This window comes from Abramis brama (assembly GCF_963993115.1).
Source record: "Abramis brama genome assembly, chromosome: 7".
NCBI lineage: Eukaryota > Metazoa > Chordata > Actinopteri > Cypriniformes > Leuciscidae > Abramis > Abramis brama.
In genome coordinates, this window is record NC_139969.1 from 41,028,981 (window position 1) to 41,053,047 (window position 24,067).

General features: G+C 37.8%; 2 protein-coding genes across 4 annotated transcripts in view; one reads left to right on the forward strand and one right to left on the reverse strand.

Annotated features, from left to right (window-relative positions):
- The window catches only part of ccdc13 (coiled-coil domain containing 13), a gene marked incomplete at its 3' end in the record, with an annotated part of 264,989 nt that overhangs the window by 132,221 nt on the left and 108,701 nt on the right, over positions 1-24,067 (forward strand).
- LOC311087286 (solute carrier family 22 member 23) overlaps positions 1-24,067 on the reverse strand; it is a 54,119-nt gene that overhangs the window by 5,514 nt on the left and 24,538 nt on the right. For all 3 annotated transcript variants that reach the window (XM_084120592.1, XM_084120591.1, XM_084120590.1), the window contains 7 exons: positions 21,354-21,508; positions 6,931-7,099; positions 6,013-6,140; positions 3,339-3,441; positions 2,386-2,624; positions 1,489-1,521; positions 551-674 (listed from right to left, as the gene is read on the reverse strand). In XM_084120592.1, the coding sequence (XP_083976718.1) occupies positions 551-674; positions 1,489-1,521; positions 2,386-2,624; positions 3,339-3,441; positions 6,013-6,140; positions 6,931-7,099; positions 21,354-21,508 (951 nt within the window). The remainder of the gene's footprint in view (positions 1-550; positions 675-1,488; positions 1,522-2,385; positions 2,625-3,338; positions 3,442-6,012; positions 6,141-6,930; positions 7,100-21,353; positions 21,509-24,067) is intronic.

A 24,067-nucleotide genomic window follows, 5' to 3' on the forward strand; every position in this document is an offset into this window, starting at 1 on the left:
TTCTGTGAATGGCAGGGAAAGAGTTAATGTATTGTTGTAATTATAGATACTGGTATGTTGCGCAAATAGTTTCACAGTTTACTACACTGTTATTCTTGGAGTTATTTCCCTATAGCGGCTAATGAATAAGGAAGTATCGCACATTCTCAGAAAACTGCTTACTTCTGCCTTACAAGGTGGATAAAGCAGTGTAAATGTAAGTATCACCATGTGTAAAATGGAGTATCACCACATAATATTTACACAATAACTAATATAGATAAATGGCCTGCTTTAATAAATGAAATTAAATGATGCACGGAAAGTATATGGGCCCCATTAAAATCAAACAGGTATTTATCAAAACACTGGATCCTAAACATCAAAGGGCTTTATGCATTATCAGATTTTACCACCAAAGTGTTATCTAACATAACTGGAATTAAATACCCATAAAAATCCATGGGGAAATACAAATTATTACTAACCAGGAAGGTCTAAACAAGAAAGACCTCTAGCCTTTATGATTTATCCCCATAATCTTGCAAGTGGCCCATGTGGCCTGGCTTACCTAATAACAGTAGGGGTGATTTCAGCACAAAAGAAGATGCTGAGGTTGCTGACAGCGTGGGAGGAGAACATGCCAATCATGGAGAAAGCCACAGAAAAGTTGTACTTCAGCGTATCTGAGCTTTCTGTGGGCATCCAGAGAGAAGAACACAAGATGATGAGTCATTTATTGTTTTTTTTTCCTCAAAAAAGAAACATCACATATGCAACTTAATATAAAAATGATGTAAAACGATATGCATTTATGGATGTCTAGGATACGTGGATAACCTTATGTCCACTTCTTAGCATAGAGCACCATCATCTGTTTTGATGTTTAAAGGCTTTCTTGCAAATCATTTCCAGTTTAAAAAATTATGTTTTTGCTTGTTTTGTATTGGGTGATTATCTTGTTGCAATGTCAATAGTCAAATTAAGGTTCAGCTTTAGTTCTTTTTCAGCCTCACATTCTCCTCAAGTGCTTTCTGCTACAATTAGGTACATTTTAAAAAACACTTTCTTGCCTTTTTTTTATCAAAAAGTGTGTTCTGGAGAACTTTAATCATGCCTCTACACTGCTTTGGCTGATTTACTCAAGCTTTTTGACAGCGGCTGAGACAAAACATTCCTGGAAATATCTTTCAGACTGTGGTAAATGGACTATGTTTACATACACACCAAAATAACATGGTTTTAAAAGCCGTTTAAAGATGATGTTAGATTTTTTTGAGGTTGTGTATAATTGTCCTGACATAAATCTGTACACAAAGTAACTCTGGAAAATAAAAAATAAAGGACCTTTTCTGTTATTTAACATTTAGTATTATTTTTTAAAGTAGAAGATATTTAAAGAAAAAATTCTAATGAAAAAATAAAATAATTATTTTATTATTATCTTGCCACACATATTAAACTGGCATAGGTGATATCATGACAAATCATGTAAAATTTATACTTTACCAATATTCAGCTGAACACTGTACTTCCCAAACACTTCATCATGGACGGAGCACATGCAGGGGATAAACAAGAACAGCAAATGTCAAGTATACATACATTAAAGATATGCATTTGTGCTTGTAAAATGTAGTATGCTTTTGTTTTGAGCTTCTGATATATTCACAATGTTTATATGCACAGCAGAAAGCCAGTAATTGACGTGTATGTTAATGATGCACTCTTAACCTGCTTATCCTGTACATGCGGTTCCACCACAAAGCGGCTAAAGCTCCGTTACTTTAGTTGTTGGTGCTTTCAACACACATTATGCACAATCTGTAAGAACAGAGCTTATACAAGGCCTCAGAAACCCTCTTAAAGGGATAGTTCACCCAAAAATGAAAATTAGCCCATGATTTACTCTCCCTCAAGCCATCCTAGGTGTATATTAATTTCTTCTTTCAGACGAATACAATCAGAGTTATATTTAAAAAAAGTCCTGGCTCTTCCAAGCTTTATAATGGGAGTGAATGGCCGTTTCTGTTTTGAAGTCCATCAAAGTGCATCTATCCATCATAAAAGTGCATCTATCCATCATAAAAGTTTTTTAATATGATTGTATTCGTCTGAAAGAAGAAAGTCATATACACCTAGGATGGCTTGAGGATGAGTAAATCATGCGGTCATTTTTATTTTTGGGTGAACTATCCCTTTAATCTCTTCAATGGCATAAGGAAAATGGCGTTTGGCTTGTGTTTAAATGAAGGCTCAGAGCGCTGCTTTCTGCATGTGCATGTAAATGTAGTCACTGTTCCCCATGACGGTGTTTCTGTATGATTGGGTTAATGTTGCCCACACAGGGTCGGGCAGTGACTGCAGTGTGTGTGTGTGTGTGTGTGTGTGTGTGTGTTCTCTCACGGTTTAGCAGGCCCAGCTGAAGGAGAGATGCCAGGGCTGTGATGATCATGAACATGAGGAGTCCTCCACGCCGGCCCATCACCCCCACCGCAGGGCAAAGGGACACGCACGAAGCCACTGCGATGCCCGCCATGATGTAGTAGTGGGCATAGAAGTTATGAAACATGCTCGTCTGGTTTGGGACGTCCTGGTCCATCATGCTGCGTGCAAAGCAGTGGTGTATGCCATAACCCGTCAGTCTGAGAGCGGGAGAGACACCGAGGGTTAAAGGGTTAGTTCTGTCATCAGTTACTCACACTCACATCCTTCCAAACCTGTCAGACTTCCGTTCATCTTCCAAACACAAATGAATATACCTTTAATGAAATCTGAGAGGTTCTGTGCCTTCCAGGTAACTCTGAAGATCCAAAGAGGCTTAATAATCAAGCTGTGTAATTTAATCCCAGTCTTGTGAAGATGAACAGATTTAATTTAGGCTTTTATTTACATACAAACAATAATCGACACGCATACATAGAGCATGTCACATATAGTAACACGGAAGCTCAGATGTGTGTGATGTGTACAGTATATTTGTTTATATGTGAATAAAATCCTAAATTAAATGTTAATCATATAAAGTGATCGTATCTCTTCAGAAGACTTGAATTAAACCACTTGATTCATATGCATTTTGGATGACCCTTTTTGGATCTTCTAAGTTTTGGTTACCTGGACCGTCAATGGAGGAACAGAAACTTCTCAGATTTCATCAAAAATATCTTGATTTGTGTTCTGAACATGAACGGGTTTGGAACGACACGAGGATTACAGTAAATTACAGGATTTTTATTTTGGGTGAACTAGCTCTTTAATAGCGGCAGAATGTTTTTAATAATTAATAGCCATCATATTTCACACTAGACTAGATGTGTAAATGGACACAGATTGGTGCATAATAAAAATGAATTTACGAGTTGACGCAGAGCACGACTATATTCTTCCACAGGTTCCTTGTGCCGACCATCTTCACGATGCAGGTCTTCTTGGATTGCTTCGGCAGGGCTTGGTTTAGCTCTGGAACAATGTAGAAAAGAAAACATTTGTTCAAAATCTTCGAATGCTCCAATCACATATACATTTTAAAATCACTTCACGGTTAGTATTCCTGCCACTGGATGACTGAACAAACGGGTTTATATTGCTGTTCTGTTTTGACAAGGAATCTGTTTTCTTCACACTGAGACTTCACATTCTGGAGGAGGAAGATTATAGCAGTGCATAATACATCATATCATGAAAGATGATCATAAATGCATCAATCAAACACACTTAGGCTGAACAACATGGCTTTATTATATCGAGTGTGTGTGTGTGTTTGTGCAAAGACATCATGTATTATTGCACAGCTCTATATATAAAGTTGCATATATATTATATCCAACTTTATCCACAGCAATATACGATATAGAAAATCTCAACTCCCTGATTTATTTCATTGCAAAATGTAAACTATATCACCCAGCTCTAATCTGCTAAATGCAATTATCAGACATGAAGATGTTAAGATATTATAGACACGAACATGATTTTCTATAAAGCTGCTTTGAAACAATGTGTATTGTGAAAAGTGCGAAATTTGAGTGAACTTGAGAAATCATATGCAGTACAACAGTGACATTTCTCAGAATAACACGAACTCCACTCAAATACAGTATCTCACAGGACATCTGAGTGCTCTAATGTCTTGAAGTAGACATGAAACAGAAGCGATATGACCATGAACATGCATTAAGGCAGTAAATAGGATATGTTGTGATGTAATGCTGTGTTTTGGTGGTCACAGATCGTCACCATGGCTTCTCGAGTGTTTACACTGTCAGCAGCACAGCAAAGCACAAACACAACTAGCAATGTTGACTTTATATTGTGCAAGCAACTTTCACCTGCGCAGACGCCTGTCTGACGGAGACTGAGGTCTGGTGAAATGCAGAAACCGGATAGAAGTCCTGTTAGCCAAACCGGTTTTGTGTTCCACAGAAGTAGCCATTCCGGTTTCGAACAAGATGAATAAATAATGGTGAATCTTTTCTTTAGGACATTTAAATGCATTCTGAAACGGTCGAGCCGAGTTTGGTCATAGCTAGAACACTTTGGGCCACATTAATTTGTCAAGCCAACATAAAGATATTGACTGGTGCGATTGAGCATCACACAAACTTAGCCATGCATTCATAAACATGGTTCTGAGCCATGATCTCATACAGTAATGCCTTTTCATCAGCAAATTCTTCATTCCCTCAATCCTCCTCTGTAAGATTTTACCCTCCCAAAATTATGCATAGAATAATTGCTGTTCATTGCAAAACATTCGGGAACATAAGACATAAAATGGTCTTTATAAAACGGAAACGGAAAAAGTTCTGGTCCTTGATTCTGATTGGTTGAGCCAAGTTTGAAGTTGTTGTAAATTACTCTGCAAACATACACCTGTGACCTCATTACATCAGTACTACTTTATACAGTATTAGAATTATTATAACTGTTTAATAAAAGCAATCATTGCTTTATTCTAGCTTTTTATCTTTCTTTGAATAGAGTAAAATATTTGAAAATAGTGTATTAAAATTAAATATTAGGCCAACAACCTAGTTATTCTTAATATCCACTACCGTTCGATTTATCGGTTATCGGCCAGGGTGGTCCAATCTCGTTATCATTATCGGTAAAATCCACAATCAGTCGATTAATCGGTTATCGGCCAGCGTGGCCTAACCAAGTTATCGTTATCGGTTAAATCCACTGTCCTGTCGATTAATTGGTTATCGGAAAGCGTGGTCCAACCTAGTAATCGCTATCGGTTAAATCCACAACCGGTCAATTAATTGGTTAATGGCCAGCGTGGTCCAACCTAGTTGTCTTTATCTGTAAAGTCCACAATCAGTCGATTAATCGGTTATCGGCTAGCGTGGCCTAACCTAGTAATCGTTATCAGTTAAATCCACTGTCTGTCAATTAATCGGTTATCGGCCATCGTGGTCCAACCTAGTAATCGTTATCGGTTAAATCCACAACCGGTCAATTAATCGGTTATCGGCCAGCGTGGTCCAACCTAGTATCATTATCGTAAAATCCACAATCGGTCAATTAACTGTTTATCGGCCAGTGTGGTCCAACTTAGTTACCTGTATCGGTAAAATCCTACTATCGGTCGATTAATCGGTTATCGGCAGTGTGGTCCAACCTAGTTATCGGTAAAATCCACTATCGGTTGATTGTTTCTATGCTAACAGCGAGTTTTTTGACCTGTTAATAGCAGAATGTGGACAGTGTACTAGTGATTGGCTTGCTTTCAGCCATTTTACAATTTTTCCGATTTAGTTCAGTTCTAAGTATATATTTTGTTAAGTTATATATACATACATACATACATACATACATACATATATATATATATATATATATATATATATATATATATATATATATATATTTTGCAATATTTTCTTCATATCTTGCTTAGTTCAAATGTATATCTTAGCTTGAAACAGGTGGCTATTATATTATAGCTTTATTATAGCTAGTTATTGAATATATTTTGCACATTATAAACACAGCCCATCATCTGTATTGTCACTGGTTGTGTACCTGTCATGATTTCATTGGCATCATGCTCTAGATCGATGCCGTTCTTCTTGGCGACGCGCTCCACGATCCATTTGGAGCGGCTGTACTGCTGAGTCGCAAGCAGCCAGCGCACAGATTCTGGGAAAATCCTGGAACATGAAGGATATACTTTACTATATTATGATCACAATATATTAAACTACAGGCACTAACCTAATCTAATCTGGACTACACACTTCATCACTGAAAGAAGTAAAGCATGAAGTGGTTCCATGTGTCATATGATGATAAATATCGTCTCTGGTAACACTTTACAATAAGGTCTCATTTGTTGACATTAACTAACATGAACAAACAATGAGCAAAATATTTAAAGCAGTTATTAGTCATTGTTTACGTTAGTAAAAAAACCTAATTGCTCATTGTTTGTTAACATTCACAATGTCTTAACTAATGTATCCCAATTAATTAAATGTAAAAGTTTTTATACAAAGAAATTGTATTCTATACAGTATGCGATGAGTCTCCAGTCATTATCATGTTTCAGTCATTTTGCTAACATGATTCAACACATTGCTAAAATGTTTTATCGTGCTTCTTGTGTGTGAAAAAATGACTGTTATAGTTTGAAGTACTTTATTTTTAGGCTTTTAACTGTGAAGCAAAGCCCCGTTTTCAGCAGTCATTCCTCCAGACTGCTAAAGGAACACTGTGTTATATAATCCTTCTAATGTGCTAATTTGGTTCTTAAGAAACCTTTCTTTTGAAACGTATTTGAAAACGAAAGAGCTGCTTAATGAAGTGTGGAAACAGCAGTGCACTGATGTGTTTGCTGCTCGCTTCAGTTGCTGCAGTATTGCTCTAAACTTTCATTGTGAACTCAAACACAATTAAAATAAACAGTGAGATGTTGGTTGTAAGAATGGCAGCGGCACTCACCAGATGTAGGACAGCATGAGTAAGAGGGGGCAGATTATAACGACTTGTAAAATCTGCCAATCCCGACAGAGGGCGGCCAGTCCTGGCATGAGGAGCTGACCCGCCAACACCATGAAGTTCGCCACCATGGTCATGGAGAAACGCCAGCCCGGCAGACACAGCTCAATCCCTGCAGACCCAAAACACACCATCACATCACCACAACTCAAACTAAAGCCAGTTTAAAACGACTTGAGGCACATTGCAAATACGATTTCAACATAACATGACTGTATTTAAGCTTCTAAAGAACGTTTAAGCCACATTGACTTGCAAGCTTTTTCTGTAAAAGGTTCAAAAACACTGTTTCAGAGAGTTTTATTCACTTATGGTTAGGGATGCACGATATATCTGCCACCATATCGGTATCGGCCGATATATGTTCATTTGTAATGTTATCGATATCAGCCCAATAAGAACATTTGGCCAATACATTAAAGCCGATGAATAATGGATTATTTCCTTCAGATGAGCACTGTTCAACATGATGGTTTTGAATTGATTGAAATATGATTTGAATCACTTCAAAAAAGGAAAATACAGTAAAGTGCAACATGTGCAGCACAAGTCTGTCATATCGGTTACATTAAATTATAATGAGAACATAATAATCGTGTGTTTGGGACATGGCTTTTAATGCTGAGACCTTTGATTTTGTAATCAGACTCTCAAAAATGTTATAAAAATTTGAATTTAGATTTATCGGCCAATATATATTGGTTATCGGCTTTCAAATATACAGAGTTATCGGTTATCGGTATCGGCCAAAATGTTCAGATCGGTGCATCCCTAAAAAAAAAAAATGGTGGTTTAGAAATACAAATTAGAGCCACCAAATTATTAACAGTAATGGCACATTTTAAAAATTGTTTCTTCCTTTGGTGACAGAAAAGGTTGAAATGTTTTGAATAATAATCCTTCTATCCCATCTTTCTGTCCCAACAGTGGAATCTAGTGTGTGACTCCACCTGGATTAATATATCTGGGCCAATATATCGGCGTTGAAATATAAAGAATTATCGGTTATCGGTATTGGCAAAAATGTTCATATCGGTGCATCCCTAGTTATGGGACTTTTAAAACACTGTAATTCTTGTAATTCTTCAAAGGCTTCTGCCCTGTCATCTGTGCACAGTGATCTCAAATGCTCATTAGTATTCATAGTGCAGAAGCACACGGTAGACAACAAGGCTGGACTTCAATGACAGACCAATACTGCAATATAAAATGATGGCAAACTCACAGAACATGCATCAGCCCCTGACATGGGCCAACAGCTTTTTCAGAAAATACTGCAACTCAGTGACTGCACAATCCCTCAGAAGAGCCTGGAATTTCAATGAGGAGCAACCAAAGGATTCTCTGTGCTCAAAAGAGCTCGAGCTGAAATAGTGCTCACGATGTTCACAGGCAAAACACTTTCTTTCTCAGATAAACTGTAGATCATTGGATTACTACAACATCCTCCTAACTCAGAATAGTGTCCTATCTGTTCTATTTCACTTAGTATATATAACTTTTTCAAATATTAAGTCAAGTTTGTGTAATGCAACCCCAGCAGGACAATAACCCTCAAGGTAAATGTATGTTTGAGCCGTTTTAACTGAAAACATATCTTAAAGTCCCCCTGTGGTGAAAATCCAGCTTTTAATGTTGTTTATATGTCTATGTGGTGTTTTTAATATGCTTTAAGACAAAGCATGTGTAAATTCATAAGTCGACAGCATTGCTGAGTGTTTTCTCCTTAAAACTGCAGTGAACCAAAGACAGTCTCAAAAACACGCTTTGAAATCGCTGGTGTTTCTGACGTCACAAACTACCTTGTAACCAATCAGATCAACGTGTGATCGTCAACCAGTGGATCTCTGAGCTGAGTGAGTGAGTGGAGGCGGGGCTCATTTGCATATTCATAGAACCACGCATACTAAATAAGGCAAGGGTGTAGAGTTACATTCAAGATATTTTAAGACATGAAGAATTTATTTATTTTTGGTGAGTTTTAAGGGATACAATTTTCATTGTTTTGTCTTGAGATGAACACGCTTAAAAAAGCTACTTAAACATCCTAAAAGGCCTAATCCTGACTTAATCCTGGCTTAATCTAAGCCCCGCCTGTGAACCCAGACCATAATGTCATACACTTACGCCACACTTAAAAATAGCATTGCATTAGTCACAAAATATCAACCAAATTGTCATATTTTGAATAAAGTTAGCACAAGGACATTTTTTTAAGACAAAATTTCACAAAAAAGTTTGAAATAATATTTAAAAAAGCTAAAGATATATTTTAACAAGAGTACATATAACACAGTGTGCCTATTAAATATTTCAGAATTATACAACGGGGTGATTGAATGCTTGATTCTGATTGGCTGACACATTTTCAGTAAACGCATAGCTACAGTAGTTCCAGGCAGGTCTTGACTGCATTAGTTTCATATCACTTCACCAAAACCCACAACGACACCGACCAAGCAAATAGAAATATAGAATAGGAAAAAAAAACTACAAACTATATCCATGTTTTCCCCATGAAATTACTTTTTATATCTATGGAAAGCAAAGCACGTTCTGTTTCTTCCGCTCTCTCTTTCATACAAACACACACATACACGTCACGTCACCTTCATTTCTATAATGAAAAGCTACATGACATTTTTGAGTATGGATGTGTAACGTCACTGTTTTTGAAGCAGTTAAACTTACAGCTGGCGAACACAGCTGAGAGACGCACACACTCGGGTAACTGCATTAGTCTGCATATCAGTGGCGTAATACAGAGAGGTTTAGTTACTGTTGATGAGTTGAAATTTTAATGTTATGACAGTTTTTGACAACTGAGAATCTCTTGCACATGCAAACACTTCATTTAAAACAATTTACCCTCGCGTACACGTAAAAAGTGAAGTATACTTTGGCCTTGAGTCAATGAATCGTGCTTTCAAGACAAGACTAATTTTTTAATAATGTGTCTAATGTACGTAACCTTGCTTAGTGTTTTAAAGAGTTTGTTGTGCTATTTCAGACTGAGTGTAAAGCAGATAATGTGCTTGCAGTTTTGCAAATTTGGTAAGAAGATTATGAGCACGAGTGAATGCTTTCACTGAGTTTGCCTCAACTTTCAGTGTGGAACCAAACCTGTTATGGTCATCTCTATTCCCAGCCAATATCTGTCAAACTGATGAACACGGTTAAATAACTATCTACTCTAATTTATAAACATCTAAAACTCTTCCCACAAAACTGCAGTTTATTTGAGAGTGAAGGGAGCTTTCTGATGAAACAAGTAGACAATGCAGACATTTCTAAATTTACTAAATTGTGAGTACTGCTTATGGATTGCAGAAGTGAGTATGATTATGAATATAATATGTAAGTACAATATATAAATTGAGGGTATGGTTTATGAAATTGTTGCTAAAATGGGAGAAGTTTTAAAATGTGTGAGTGTGGTTTATGAACTGACAGTACAGATTACTAAAATGGTAAAAATAAATGATATGCTTAATATAAGTTTGTTTGCCACCCCAATGCGGGGTTAACAGAGCAAAAGCAGGGTTTCATAGCCCTGTACTATACTAAAAACTGTCACATATCTGCCTCTATATCACAAGTGTGAGACGCTCCTTTACCTGGGGTTAAAGTGAGGTTTAGAACGGGGTTAAGAAACTGTAGTGTTCTGTTCAAAACTCTAGTAATCTGCTTCGTTCTCTTCGTTCTCTTCATACTGAGGCAGCTGCCGGCTAAAGCCCTGTTTACAGCTGCTGTAAAGATGCGTTTGGTCGATCGGATCACAGGTGGACACAATAATACCGGTGTAAACGGGTCTAAGGCGTTTAGAGCTTGTCCAGTTTCCACCGCTTCCAGATCTAGCTGAAACACATTCGACCGGATTGCTTTCGTAGTGTAAACGCTCATGTGATCGAATGTGTTCAACAGCCAGTAAAGACTGTCTCCTCTCCGTCTACTGATCTAATGCATAAACATTATGGGAAGAGCTCGAGCCAGACGGGGTTTAAACTGTCGGCTGAAGACCCAAGTTTGGTTTGAAGAGGAAAAACATACCAGACACAATGTTTTCTCATCATTCCTGATCTCTAACACACACACACAGCGTTGGGCTGGTCTTGAGACTATCAGAGCAGAAACTCTCTGTGTGTTTTCTCCATCTCCGGTTGCGTTCATTTGTAAATTGAACACACACACACACACACACACACAACACTGTACAACCTCTGCCGCCTGCATGTGTGTGTGTGTGTGTGTTAGTGTTGTGCACATACAGACAGTAGCCTAATGATAACCCCTTTCATGCTCTTCCCAATATTAGGAAAATTGCTTTTGTAAATGTTTTTGCTTTTGTTAAATAAAATTGTATGTTCCATTGCTTTTGAAGGATAGAACTGGAAGAAAACAATGTTGAGGAGAGATGCCCTGATATGATTGTAAAGCGCTTTGGTGTACAGTAGGACATATGAAAGTAATAATATTATAAATGCCTCATTCTATTCATTCTATAGAACTGGAAGAAAACGGTAAGATATGCATGCTTTATTTTTTAAAATGTTTTTTCAGTGCCATGTTGAGTCAGACAAGTTTCCATTAAAAATATAGAAACATCCTAAAATATGTTTACCTTACAGGCAAAATAGCAAAAAATTGATTTGCTTGAAGCTATTAAAAGTAGCCTATTATTTGGCCTGAGGAAAAGGTTGAGAATAACTCTTCTCTGAAAACTATCTCGGACATGTATTTTATACAATTTTGATTGATTTATTCTGAATCAAGGCAAGGATACTAAATGATTTTTAGTAATGTAATGTGACGGCTCATAGTCCATATCTCATATTTTTTCGTAATGTCTTGTACTGTTATGTTAAATGATATGCAGATGAGGATATGCACAGTAAAACGAGGCGTTGTAAGCTCATGGTTATTTCGGGGTTGCGCACAATCTTCCTCTGACTGGGGTTTATAAAGGGAATTTTGCGCAGGTTCTGGCTTTTGTTAGTACACACACTTTAGGATGAAATCGACTGCAGGTTTAATACATGAAGCTGCTGGTGTGAACGGGAATGTGTTTGCCTCGTCTCCTTGTGATCCGCTCGACCAAAACGCATCTCAGTACCAGGAGTAAACAGGGCCGAGTCAGCATCTCATCTGGAACTGAACCTCGCTCTCTTGCTTTTGGAAAAACCTTCATGCCTCATTTCTTAAAAAGCCTCCAGTACGGCAGCTCACCAGCTTCTGGAGCGAAGCCCGAAAGAGAGAACCTTGATCTCCTTAACCATCTGATCCAAATCCCTCACGACCCAACAGCTCAGCTGCTCGTGAACACACACACACACACACACACACACACACACACTTAATTAGCTGTCTAAATGAGGACATTCCATAGACGTAATGTTTTTTACTGTACAAACTGTATATTCTGTCCTCTTACACTAACCCTACCCCTAAACCTACCCATCACACACACACACACAGACAGTATTTGATATTCTTGATGTTGCTCTGCTGCACTCCTTTATCTATAACCTGATATGTTGTTTAGATGACAAGTTTAAAACTTGCAATGACTGACATAAATATCATATTATGCAAAGCAAACATTTTATGACGTTTAGAAAATATGCTTTCATTTACACATGTAATTCATAACTGAATGTGACGACACAAGGAAGGTTTTGCATTTTCAATTCCACATATTAGACATACGAATAACAGTAAATGTCTGCATATTTTATATTAAAATTATATTTGCAAATACTTTTTAATTTTTACTTCACAACTACAATTAGACCGAGAACTCTTAAATCCTTATTAGATTAATTTAAATAAACTGTTCAAGACTGATTATGATGAGTACGAATGCCTCTGTGAGGACTGTCCTCCTGTGGAGCGCCAGCAGGGGGCGCCGTGAGGGATCTGGGTTGTTTGTCTGGCCCGAGGCTGACACTATGACCTTCCCCTGAGTCACATGAGTCACTCATGGCTTCATGCCATTATGTCAAATATTCAAATACACTCCCTCCCGACAGGACCGCTGGCTCTCTGTGTCATGAGGGCGAGTTCACGATAACAGAGATCACGATAGGATGAGTCTCCTGCAGCACAGACAGGTGGAGATCAGGGCTAGCGCTGCATTCAAGTGGGACTGACTGATCAAATGTATATCTTGAATGCAATGCCATGTTACTGTGAAGCTGGTGGCATCTGTGAGTTTATTATTTATTTCTGATGATTAAACGCCATATCAGCAGCGATGCCTATATTCATGGAATGCAATCAACAGTATTTAAATCTTTAAAAATAATTATGATTTCAATCAATTCCAAACATTGTTTACAATAATAAAAAAAATAATAATAAAAAAAATCAATAAAAAAAAAAAATCAATATACAAAATCAGACATATACCAATAGTAACAACAGTAATAATAACATTTACATGGAATCTTTCAATTTAATATTTGTCGGAAATTCAAAAATTATTCCAGGAGAAACCTTTTTAAAAATGTCCATTAATATATTTTCTGAATAAAAACGTTGTCTAATATCATTTAAAAAAGGACAGTCTATTAAAATATGTATTTCTGGGTCTATCATACACATAGAGACAGAACAGAGAGAAAGGTTTGAGAGTAATAGTGGGAAACACACAGTGTTACACCTGGGCCTGCTGGAGGAGTGCAGGTGGCGTGGGTCAAAGGTCACAGATAAACAGCTGTAGATTGAGCTCTGAAGAACACAGTCTCAGCACAACAGCTGAACTTTACTCCGGTCAGCATGCAGAACACTGACTGCACATCTCTGAGATTACAGGAGAGCTCAAGATTCGATAGCAAGAAAACAAACACAGAAGGAATGAAACACATTTTTAACATGGAAAATAAAGCAAAATGCAAAGTCTTTTAATTGGATTGGACATGTTTCATTTGTAGATTTTACTGTATATCAGTTTGTTTTTATAAATGACTCGCAGTATTTCACTTTACAATAAGGTACATTAGTTAACATTAGTAAATGTATTAACTAACATGAACTAACAATGAGCAATACATCTGCAACAGTCTTTATTCATCTTTGCTAATGTTAGTTAATAAAAATCCAGCATTATTGCATTCATTATTTGTTCATGTTAGTTCACAGTGCATTAACTAATGTTAACAAATATAACCTTTGATTTTAATAACGTATTAGTAAATGTTGAAATTAATATTAACTAAGATTAATTAATGCTGTAGAAGTATTGTTCATCTTAGTTCATGTTTACTAAGGTTGTTAACTAATGTTAACTAATGAACCTTATTGTAAAGTGTTACCAGTTTCTTTCTAAAACCTGTGCGTTTCTTTCTTCTGCTGAGCAAAAAAGAGAAGACATTTTGAAGATTGTGTGTAACCAAACGGTTTCTAGTCCCCACTGACTTCCATAGTATTTTTATTTTCAAACTATGGAAGTCAATGGGGACCAGAAACCAAGACATGTTTCCAAAAGGGGCCCGTTCATTTCCAAGTAGGATTTTTAGCTTTCTCATGGAAGTCTAGTGTTGTGTCTGAAATGTATTTTCACTAAAGGGACATGACATGCGAGTTCATCTACAGCAACAACCAGCCTTGAAATCTGGATGTCTTCAAAGGGCATGGACACGATTATTTCACTGAGCGTCAGTCTTGGCTAATCTGACCCCATAATGACCCTCACCATAGTGCTGTTATCTGGGCCAGCTCATTATCTTAGGACACTGGATGTACATTGAAAGGTCTCTAACCATGGACACACAAAGCAACATGATTAAATGAGTGAACTCATTAGCAATTTAACACTTCAGTGTGTGGGAAACATAGCCAGGCGTCGTCTCCTGGGATATCACGGATCATAGGCATTGGGATTTCCATTTTATTACCTTTTTAATGACTATGATATTTACGCATATAAGAGGTTACTCTTCAAGAAATGTGACCCTGGATCACAAAACCAGTCACATGTTGCACGGGTATATCTGTGGCAATAGCCAACAAAACATTGTACGGGTCAAAATTATAGATTTTTCTTTTATGCCAAAAATCATTAGGATATTAAGTAAAGATCATGTTCCATGAAGATATTTTGTAAATTCCCCACCTTAAATATATAAAACATTTATTTTTGTGAATGGATGCAGCACTATCGCCAATAGAAAACTTTAAAGGAGATTTTCTCAATATTTTGATTTTTCTGCACCCTCAGTTTCCAGATTTTCAATAGTTGTATCTCGGCCAAATATTGTCCTATCCTAACAAACCACACATCAATGGAAAGATTATGTATTCAGCTTTCAGATGATGTATAAATCTCAATTTTAAAAAAATTGATAAATGAAAACTGATAAATGCTGCCTTCGGAGGACACGTTTCAAGGCCGTGAGGCATCAAGGCACGTCCAAATGCAATGTTAGTTTCTGAGACCCCTTCATCTGATAGATTTTTGAAGGCAGCACAGATGTATCCTTCACTGCCTTTGATATCCCACAATCCTCTGCTTTCCATTCTGTGACAGTTGAGCTAGAAAAATAAAGACGGCGTCTGAAAGTTGCGGCTGGTCGTCAGTTTGTGTGTAAATGTACATTTTTGATCAACGTTTTCCACTTATGATGTCATTTCTAGTGAGAGATTACTATTGTAGTCATTAAATATTCACTTTTCACCAAAGCTCGCTCTATTTTGCTGTAGATCATTAAACCGTTACAGGGCAAGTCACGGCCTACATTTCCAGATGCAGCCAAAGGATAACAAGGCACAAGTGAAACTGATAACACAAGAATATCAAAACAAGTATCTTATAAGATTTGAAGAGCGGATTCCAGACGCTCAACAACAGACCAAAACTCCAGTTGGGTGGTGGCATGGAGGTGTAACAGGGCTAGGGGTCCTGGAGGTGGAAGTGGGTAAACCACCACTGGATACCACCAATGTGGAGCAGAAGACCACCACAGCAGAGCAGATAGGACTGAAGACAGTCCAAAAGTGGCCTCTATGCCGTAACAGGCAGCACATCACGTTCACTGATGGCCTCCTTAGCCATAACAGGGAGCACGGATAGTCCAAAACAACCTCCATGGCCATGACAAGATGGGCAGAGGATTCAGAAACTACCTCTTTGGATGTAATAGGGTCGGTAAAGAGTTCAAAGACGGTCTTCTCGGTCGTATCCAGCAGGCAGAGGTTTCAGGGATGAGTTCCTTGGCTGAGACAGGACAGGTCAAGAGTTCAGAGATGGCCTCCTTGAAATACCATTAATTACAAGTTCGATCCCGTCTCCCACCTCACTTTCCGTCTAACTACTGTCCTATCCTAATAAAAGGCAAAAACGCCCAAAATAAATCTTTTAAACAACAAAGTTTGTGTTTGTTCGTGTCATTGTTTTCTTAATTATGCTCAACATGCTGCCAGTCAGGGCACCTAATCAACTAATCAATACATGGACTAACAATGTTTACTTGAGTTGAATATTAATATATATTGCATGAAGAAAGCGTAGTCAAGTTGAATATATGCTAGTGTAGCTTGTGCAATACTTATATAGATATAAGATTACGTGGATACCATGCAATGAAGCTCGCCAATTACGTTTACTTGCTGTTTGAGGCATCCAATAGCCACATAGAGGCGGCTCGTGACCTCCTCGCACTCGCTCGTCATATCATTAAAAGAAGAGTGGCGATCTTAGCTAGATTTTTACTTTTATTTCAGCTTGAAATACGTAGCCATGATTTAACCAATGCAATACGGTCAACAGGAAGTTGGCTCCCGCTATTCGCCCCTTCCAACACTAGCTCAAACAATAAAGGATAAAAAAAGAAACCGGAAGTGATCACCTGTGACAGTGAATAACCAATAAGACATTTCAAAGAATTATTGCTCCTACACTTGCGTTTCTGGAAGATATAATGCCCTTTGAAACATAGTATTCTAAAGAGAAAGTGAAAATGAGGATGAAAATTATAATTTTTTATAAATATTTTAACGTTTTTGGCACAAAATTTCTGGCAAATAAAAACACCTACTATTACAAAGGCATTGTTATGAATAAAAAGGAAGGTTACCAAGCCAAGTCTTCATGACTCACTTCATGATATTCAAGCAGTGCATCATTATTTGACTGTGGTGTGAAAACACAGAACAGAACATGTTATTGTCCAGGACAGATCGACCGCCTGCGAGACATGAACCCCAGTCTCCTTTGTTAAGTTGATTCATGGCTGCACTGACCTTAATTATTTCCACCTGTCCTTGTTCCTCCTTTACACTCTCATCTTGTTCTCAGTTATTTGGTAAATCGTTCCCTAAGTTGGTCCGTCTCCAGCCTGTTCCAGTCAGTCTAGCCTAGTCTGGTTTCAGTCAGGTTTGTATTGACCTTTTGTATTCTGTAGATTGACTCTCTAGTCCTGTCTAGTCTAGTTCTTGCCTAGTTCTGTTCTGTTCCTGTTTTTTGACAAGTCATTGTTCAATTGCAAACATAATCATTTGCAGAAAAACAAAGCCTTTAACACCAAGCAGAAGCCTCTGCAAGCGGGTTGCTTTGGCAGTGGGCGGGACTAATGTGAATGCTGTAATCCCATTGGCTATTGCTCACCTTTCACTGTTTATGCTTGATTTCAGCAAATTACTTCAGGAAAATAAGACTGATATTGGCCAACATTATCAAATGACCCTGCCCTGCTTGCACATCACAATTTTCCAAATATTAATACAGTTAACATTGCAAAGGTACTGATACCCTAATTTAGAAATCAAGACAATAATCGGAATCACAAAATGCTTGAAACGACTGATCAATCAGTAATAGCAAATAGCCGACTCTGCACATTAAACAAATAATAACAAAGGTTGTTGAGAGAAACTGCTGTGTCCTCTGCCTACTCACCACAGACTGTTTTTCATCTGTATCTACACAACCTTGTCCTGTCTCCTGCCAGTGGCATCAGGCTCAAGGGTTGGGCTTAGCAGGGAAGAAATTTACATAGCAACCACAATTCTCCCCTTCACATCCCACATTTAAATAAGAATATTATATGATGCCAGAAGGTGATTATCAGTGACAAATTAGGATATGCTCATAACATAAAACTATCATATGACTTCAGAAGAACTGCTATGATATTTTATGGTGATTTTTGGACTTTGGCTGCCCCTGGTCCTTTCTGTTGAACTGAAAGGGCCAAACATGAATGTTTTACTTTGAAGAAAAGTCATTTGAGTGTTGAATGTCGTAAGGGCAAGTAATGAAAAATAGGATATTTAAAAGTAGCATGAAAAACATGGAATGCCTAAAGTTATTGCATTTCATTGTGTGCCAGAACAGCATATCAAAATAACAATAATAGTTATGTGGTGTTGCACAGGTCACTTGTTATGCACACTGTAAAAGGGATCTTTTCGAAGTTTGCAGTATAATACAACACTATTTTAGTTTTTTCCACGAATATTTTACTTTTCATTCAATGTTTTACTCGCAGTTTCTTTGTAATTGTTTGTGAAATTTAATAGCAATTTCTGAGTAAAAAATTGTTTCAATACCCTTTTTTTATTGTATAATGCATTATCACCCATTAAAACGTCTGAAGCACGCCAATAGTCCAGGCTGGGTCTATTTTTGAGAGTGCTTTCAGGGTAGATGGAGTCGAGCAAATTACTATGACAAGTAAACTGAAAGGCCACCGTACTCACTTTTACAACACAGAGTCATCAGACAGTCAGGTGAGGCATTGGTTCAAACCCTATTACTACAACGACAGAGTTCATCTAAAGAGGATTATCACTCATCAGAACATGTCTGCACTGTTAAGCATGCAGAAGGTCACCTTTACTCTACGCGTAATCCATCTGAATGAATATAACCAACTGAGAAGACAGTGCAATAGAGTAGAGAGCCCCTAATTGACCTTTGTGTCTCATGGGAAGACCTTTATGAGAGAGCCACAAATCATATATATTGAGTAAAAAACTGTCTAGAACAAAGAAATCTATAAGGCCAACAGCCAAACAAACAACAGATTTACACACAATTCACTGATAACTTAGTACTAACTAATACTAACAAAGAAGAGATCGTATTTCAAACTAAAGTCATTAGTGACATTTAATAATCTCAATCCATCACAGTCCAGTTCGCAAACAACATCCTTTGCCTTTCCTCTAGAGCAACAATGAGTTTCTGATGAAGGAATGAAAATCTTCATTCAATACAATCAGTTGAACCTGATCATGTGACTTCCACAAAGCAGGAGCTCTTTCTCCATCCATGCGCCCAATGTTTTGATGCTTTTCCGTGGCTCCCAAACCATTGAACCACATTGTGAAAAGTCATCAGGGTATTTGTCACAGTAGAAAGATAAAGAAACAGAGTTAAGCTAAAAACACTAAAAACTATTGTAATGTTTTCAAATGCCAATATCTATGACAGGTGTATGAATGCTAAATGTAACTATAAATTTGAACTGTATCCATATCTGTTGTTAATGTCAATGTAGTGCAATATGTGTATTATTGTGTATATTTAATGTGAATGTGTATATATATTTTTGATTTGTTTTGCAGTTGTGAGCAATGCAAGTAATGCCCTCTGCTTGAAAAAGATTACTACATGAATATTGCAGATAAATGAAGAATGATGTCGTCTGAAGCCCAGCTCTTAATAAAGCAGTTTAATCTAAAGCTGATGATACACAGGGCAACTTTTTGGGCAACGTTGCCGTCACGGGCAACCAGATGAGACACAGGGCCCACGACCGATCTAAATGATCCAGATAGAAATGTATTGCCCATTTTCAATGGGAAAGTGCCCAGCAACATTGCTCAAAAAGTTGCCCTGTGTATCATCACCTAATGGCGCGTTTCCACCGAGCGGTACGGTACGGTACGGTACGGGTCGGTACCCTTTTATTTGCGTTTCCACTGCCAAAAGTTGAGAATGGTACCAAAAAGCCGAACCGTACCGTACCACTTTTTGGGTACCCTTCCGTTGGGGTACCTAGCACAGTGGTACGGTACTAAAAGGTGGAGCTAGACTCACTGCAGGACGTTGATTGGTTGACAGAGAATCGTCACTTGCGCGTGCTACGAGGGGAATGACAACATAAGAAGCGCCATTTTTTTATATACAGTTTAATATAATATACTGTTACTGTGTCACGAAATGTAATTTTAAGAGTTTTTCAGGCGAGAATGTAGTTGTTTAAAGCTCTAATCTGTGGTTTATTTATAAAGATGATTTGTTTTTCCCCGGTTGTGAGATCCATGCGATCAGCGGGCGCTCGGCGCTCATGTTTCCCGGCTGGATGAGCCTTTCCTCGGCTAAGTTAGTTCTTCTGACGTTCGCCGATGACTCCGACGGTAGTGGTTAAACATGAGATATAATTCGTCTTGTGCAGACCTAACGGGCGATCTTTGGTCTCGTGAATATATAATGCGTTCCCTGTCAATCGTTTTGACTGAGGGCTAAGTTTAGTTTCATATTATAGGCTATTTGTATTTAACTTTACTGTTGTAATGTTAGACTAGCGCAGCATTTGGACATTTGACTGAATTGTTTGCTTTATTTCTTATTGTATAGCTTCTTGTACCTTTTACTTAAACTTTTATATTGGCTATTATTGATAAAACTGAAATTTTACAAAAAGAAATATGGTTTCTTGTCATTTTCTTTTTACAAGATTATCACTGATGTTTATTGCAACATTTGTACAAATGCATATATTGCCTGTAATGTGTAATTTTTTTTATTATTTAAACGAAAAGAGGTAACGTTAGGGTTGTGTTTTAAATCGTTTTGTTATAAATAGAATAACGTATAACGTGCAGTGAATAATCAATATGCGTTGCGCATGAACCACATTTGTGTCCCTATAATGTTTAATTTATTTAAATGAAAACGAAAAGAGGCAGAGTAGTGTTTTATAACATATTTCGTTTTATTGTTGCTTAAATTTGTACATACAGAGTAACAGAGATAACCGGAGTAGCAGAGCGAGCTGAGTGACGCTTTTAAGAACGCGCTGTACCATTTGCATGTAGGAGTCGCACATGGCAAGTACAAACTTTGCGTACTTAATATTGAGAAAAGCCTAATGTCGGCGCTTGTCTTCTTGTGACAAACATGTCGAGGAGCAAGAACAAGATCTGCTGTATGTCATCCATTGTAGTTTACTATGTTCTTCTTCGCGCGAAAATTACGTCGATCGAAACACCACGCCTATCAAGTAAGGGTACTGTTGGCAGTGGAAACGCTAGCCAGATCATGGTTAACAGACCCGAACCGTACCGTACTGTACCGTACCGTACTGTACTGCTCAGTGGAAACGAGCCATAAGAGCAGCATGACGGAGTGTGTTACTCACTCAGTGCGTAGAGGGACAGTGTGATCCCTGCCAAGCAAAACCCCTCGAAGAAGCGCAGGGTGCTGAACATCGGGACGTTCACAGAGAAGGCCACTGTCATGCCGAAAACTAACATGAAGAAGACGGACAGGATCAGGACCGGGTGCCTTCCAAACCTGAGTGGTAGAAAAGGCAAAATGAAGCATTTCATCAAAAAGCCATTTTGCTGAATGGTGTATACCGAGTGGTTCAACTGGTTTTGCTTCAGGAACCAGAATTTATATTAGATCATATCATATGGCATTAAGTGATTCAGCACAGTAGCTTTGTTTATTGTACAAAAGCAAGCAATCATTAGGGGCATGCCACTCAAAAATGATTTATTCACGCTGGTGATGTGCTAATGTTGTATTCTGGATTGGCAACCATATTTAAATGCAGGACTGTGAAATTCATGATGTTGATGTATTACAATATTGCCTTCTAGTCCACTTTGAGCAGTTTAGAGCTGGATTAGAGCAGTTTAGAGCTGGATATTGTACATTTGGCTATGATATAAACAATCACCCAGTTGAGATTTGCAATGTAATAAATATCGCTTAGTGTGATTATACTGTGACTTTTGAGCTTGGAAACTTTTTAAAAACTTTGTTTCATAATAGAAGGGACATGTAAAGTCAAAGAGATCAAGCGTAATCACCTATACAGTGCGATTTATATAAACTTTTTATTCAAATAACTGACATAAATGATCAATTCTGCAGTTCTTACTGTCTTTACAAACTCTAATTAATATGGAAAAGACTTTTATTGCTCACAGAAGTGGGCAGTAATTCATTACATTTACTTAAGTAATGTTTTGCTAAACAATACTTTATAAAAACGCACTTTAAGTGGGTACTTACTCTTGTACAATTGTTAAACTGTGAATATTTATCATTTCATTCATGTGCACATTAGTATCATCTCTCTACATGGAAAAACTGAAACTTGTAGTCCACACTCATGCAAAGACAAAGCCTTTTCTGAGGATATGTTTTCAATTTCATTAGGGGCCAGGCACATCAGGCAAGATGTGTAGCCTCCTATAGTAATCATTAGCGTTCCTCTACTTCTTCTTCCTCTGCTATTTAAGTCCATGCAGCCCATGGAACCGTATGGTAAAAAGTAATGAAATTTGGCACACAGATAGAGGACATTCCGAACATTAACCACAGCAATGGAGTTTCAAACTCAATCCCTCTAGCGCCACTAACTGTCCAAATTTGCACTCATGTTTATGCTAATAACTTTTGAACCATAAGGGCTAGAAAAAAAATTCTGATTCTTTGGCTCAAGACGTGTTTTTCCATCATGAAATTTAGAATTTTCCGTAAAACCTACATTTCAGATCATGTTCAGACCATGCTGACAAAAAGTTATGGAATTCAATGTGATTAGTCAAACGGTTCTCGAATAATGCGCAAACGAATTCAACGAAAAGCACGCCAAAATAAACGTGAGGCTATATCTCCACAACGCTTAAACGTAATCTGACCAAACTTGGGTTCCAGTCCACTTTTAGACACGCACTTGCGAACTTCCCTAAGCACTTCCCCTCGGGGGAATCCCTGCCGGCATTTTGAAGTGCGTTCCACTTCGTGAAGTGGACGAGGGAAGTTTATATGGACAGACCCTTATTCCCTCGATTTTGACCGAGGGAGCGAGTCTACTTCAGATGTACACTTCAGGCACCTATATGTCCCACAATGCAGTACAATTGTGACGTCACCACATATCTCGTCTAATCACCACCACAACAAACAACTCTATGATATATTAATTATATATTTTTAAATTTAAAACGACTATATACATTTGGATGCTGCATTAAACAAATTCTTAAAGGGAAAATTTTTAAATAATAAATCAACTCCACAGCTGATTCCATGTGATCAAGGGCTTAGGACGTTCCAGTCCAGCCCGCCGCAGTTTCCGCCAGTAGTGGGCACTCGTGCAACCTAAGCAATGACGTACATCCGAGTGAATGAGACGGAGGGAAGTTAGCGAGTGAAGGGCATGACAATTTTGGACTGGAACGCAGCACATGTGTGAGTTATGACAACCATGATCTGAGGTTACCTGCACAGTTTCGGTGCAGTGCCACCTAGTGATCAGGAGATATGAAAAATGGCTGTTTTTGCTTATAACTTCTAATCGGTTAGCCCCAAAATCACAAAACTGACCTCTTTAGATTTGGTGCAGCATGCCGAGTCATATGGTACCCAATATTCCCATAACGGACATTTTGGGCGTCGGCCATTTTGAATTTTGTCATAAGATGCTTTATGTTTATGTTTGACAAACGCATTAACGTATCGTTACGAAACTCTGTATGTGGCATCAGCAAAGCGTTTTGAGACAGATATAATAAAAATTGTAAAAATGCTAATAGATTTTGATTAGTTTTGTCTATTGTAATAAAACTCACGATAGTCTTAATAGATTCCTCAGGTCATGCAGAGAACATATATACCAATTTTGCCATAGTCGGCCAAAATTCCTGCCCGAAATTTAGATTTTTTTTATCTACTTTTTCGAACTCCTCCTAGACCATTGGTCCAATTTTAACCAAATTTGAGTCAGATCATCTTCAGACCGCACCGGCAAAATGGATTTCGTGTCAATAGACAAAAATGCTATAATTTAACACATCAACAAAGTTGAGGCATGATGCCAAAATGACTCTGAGGTTT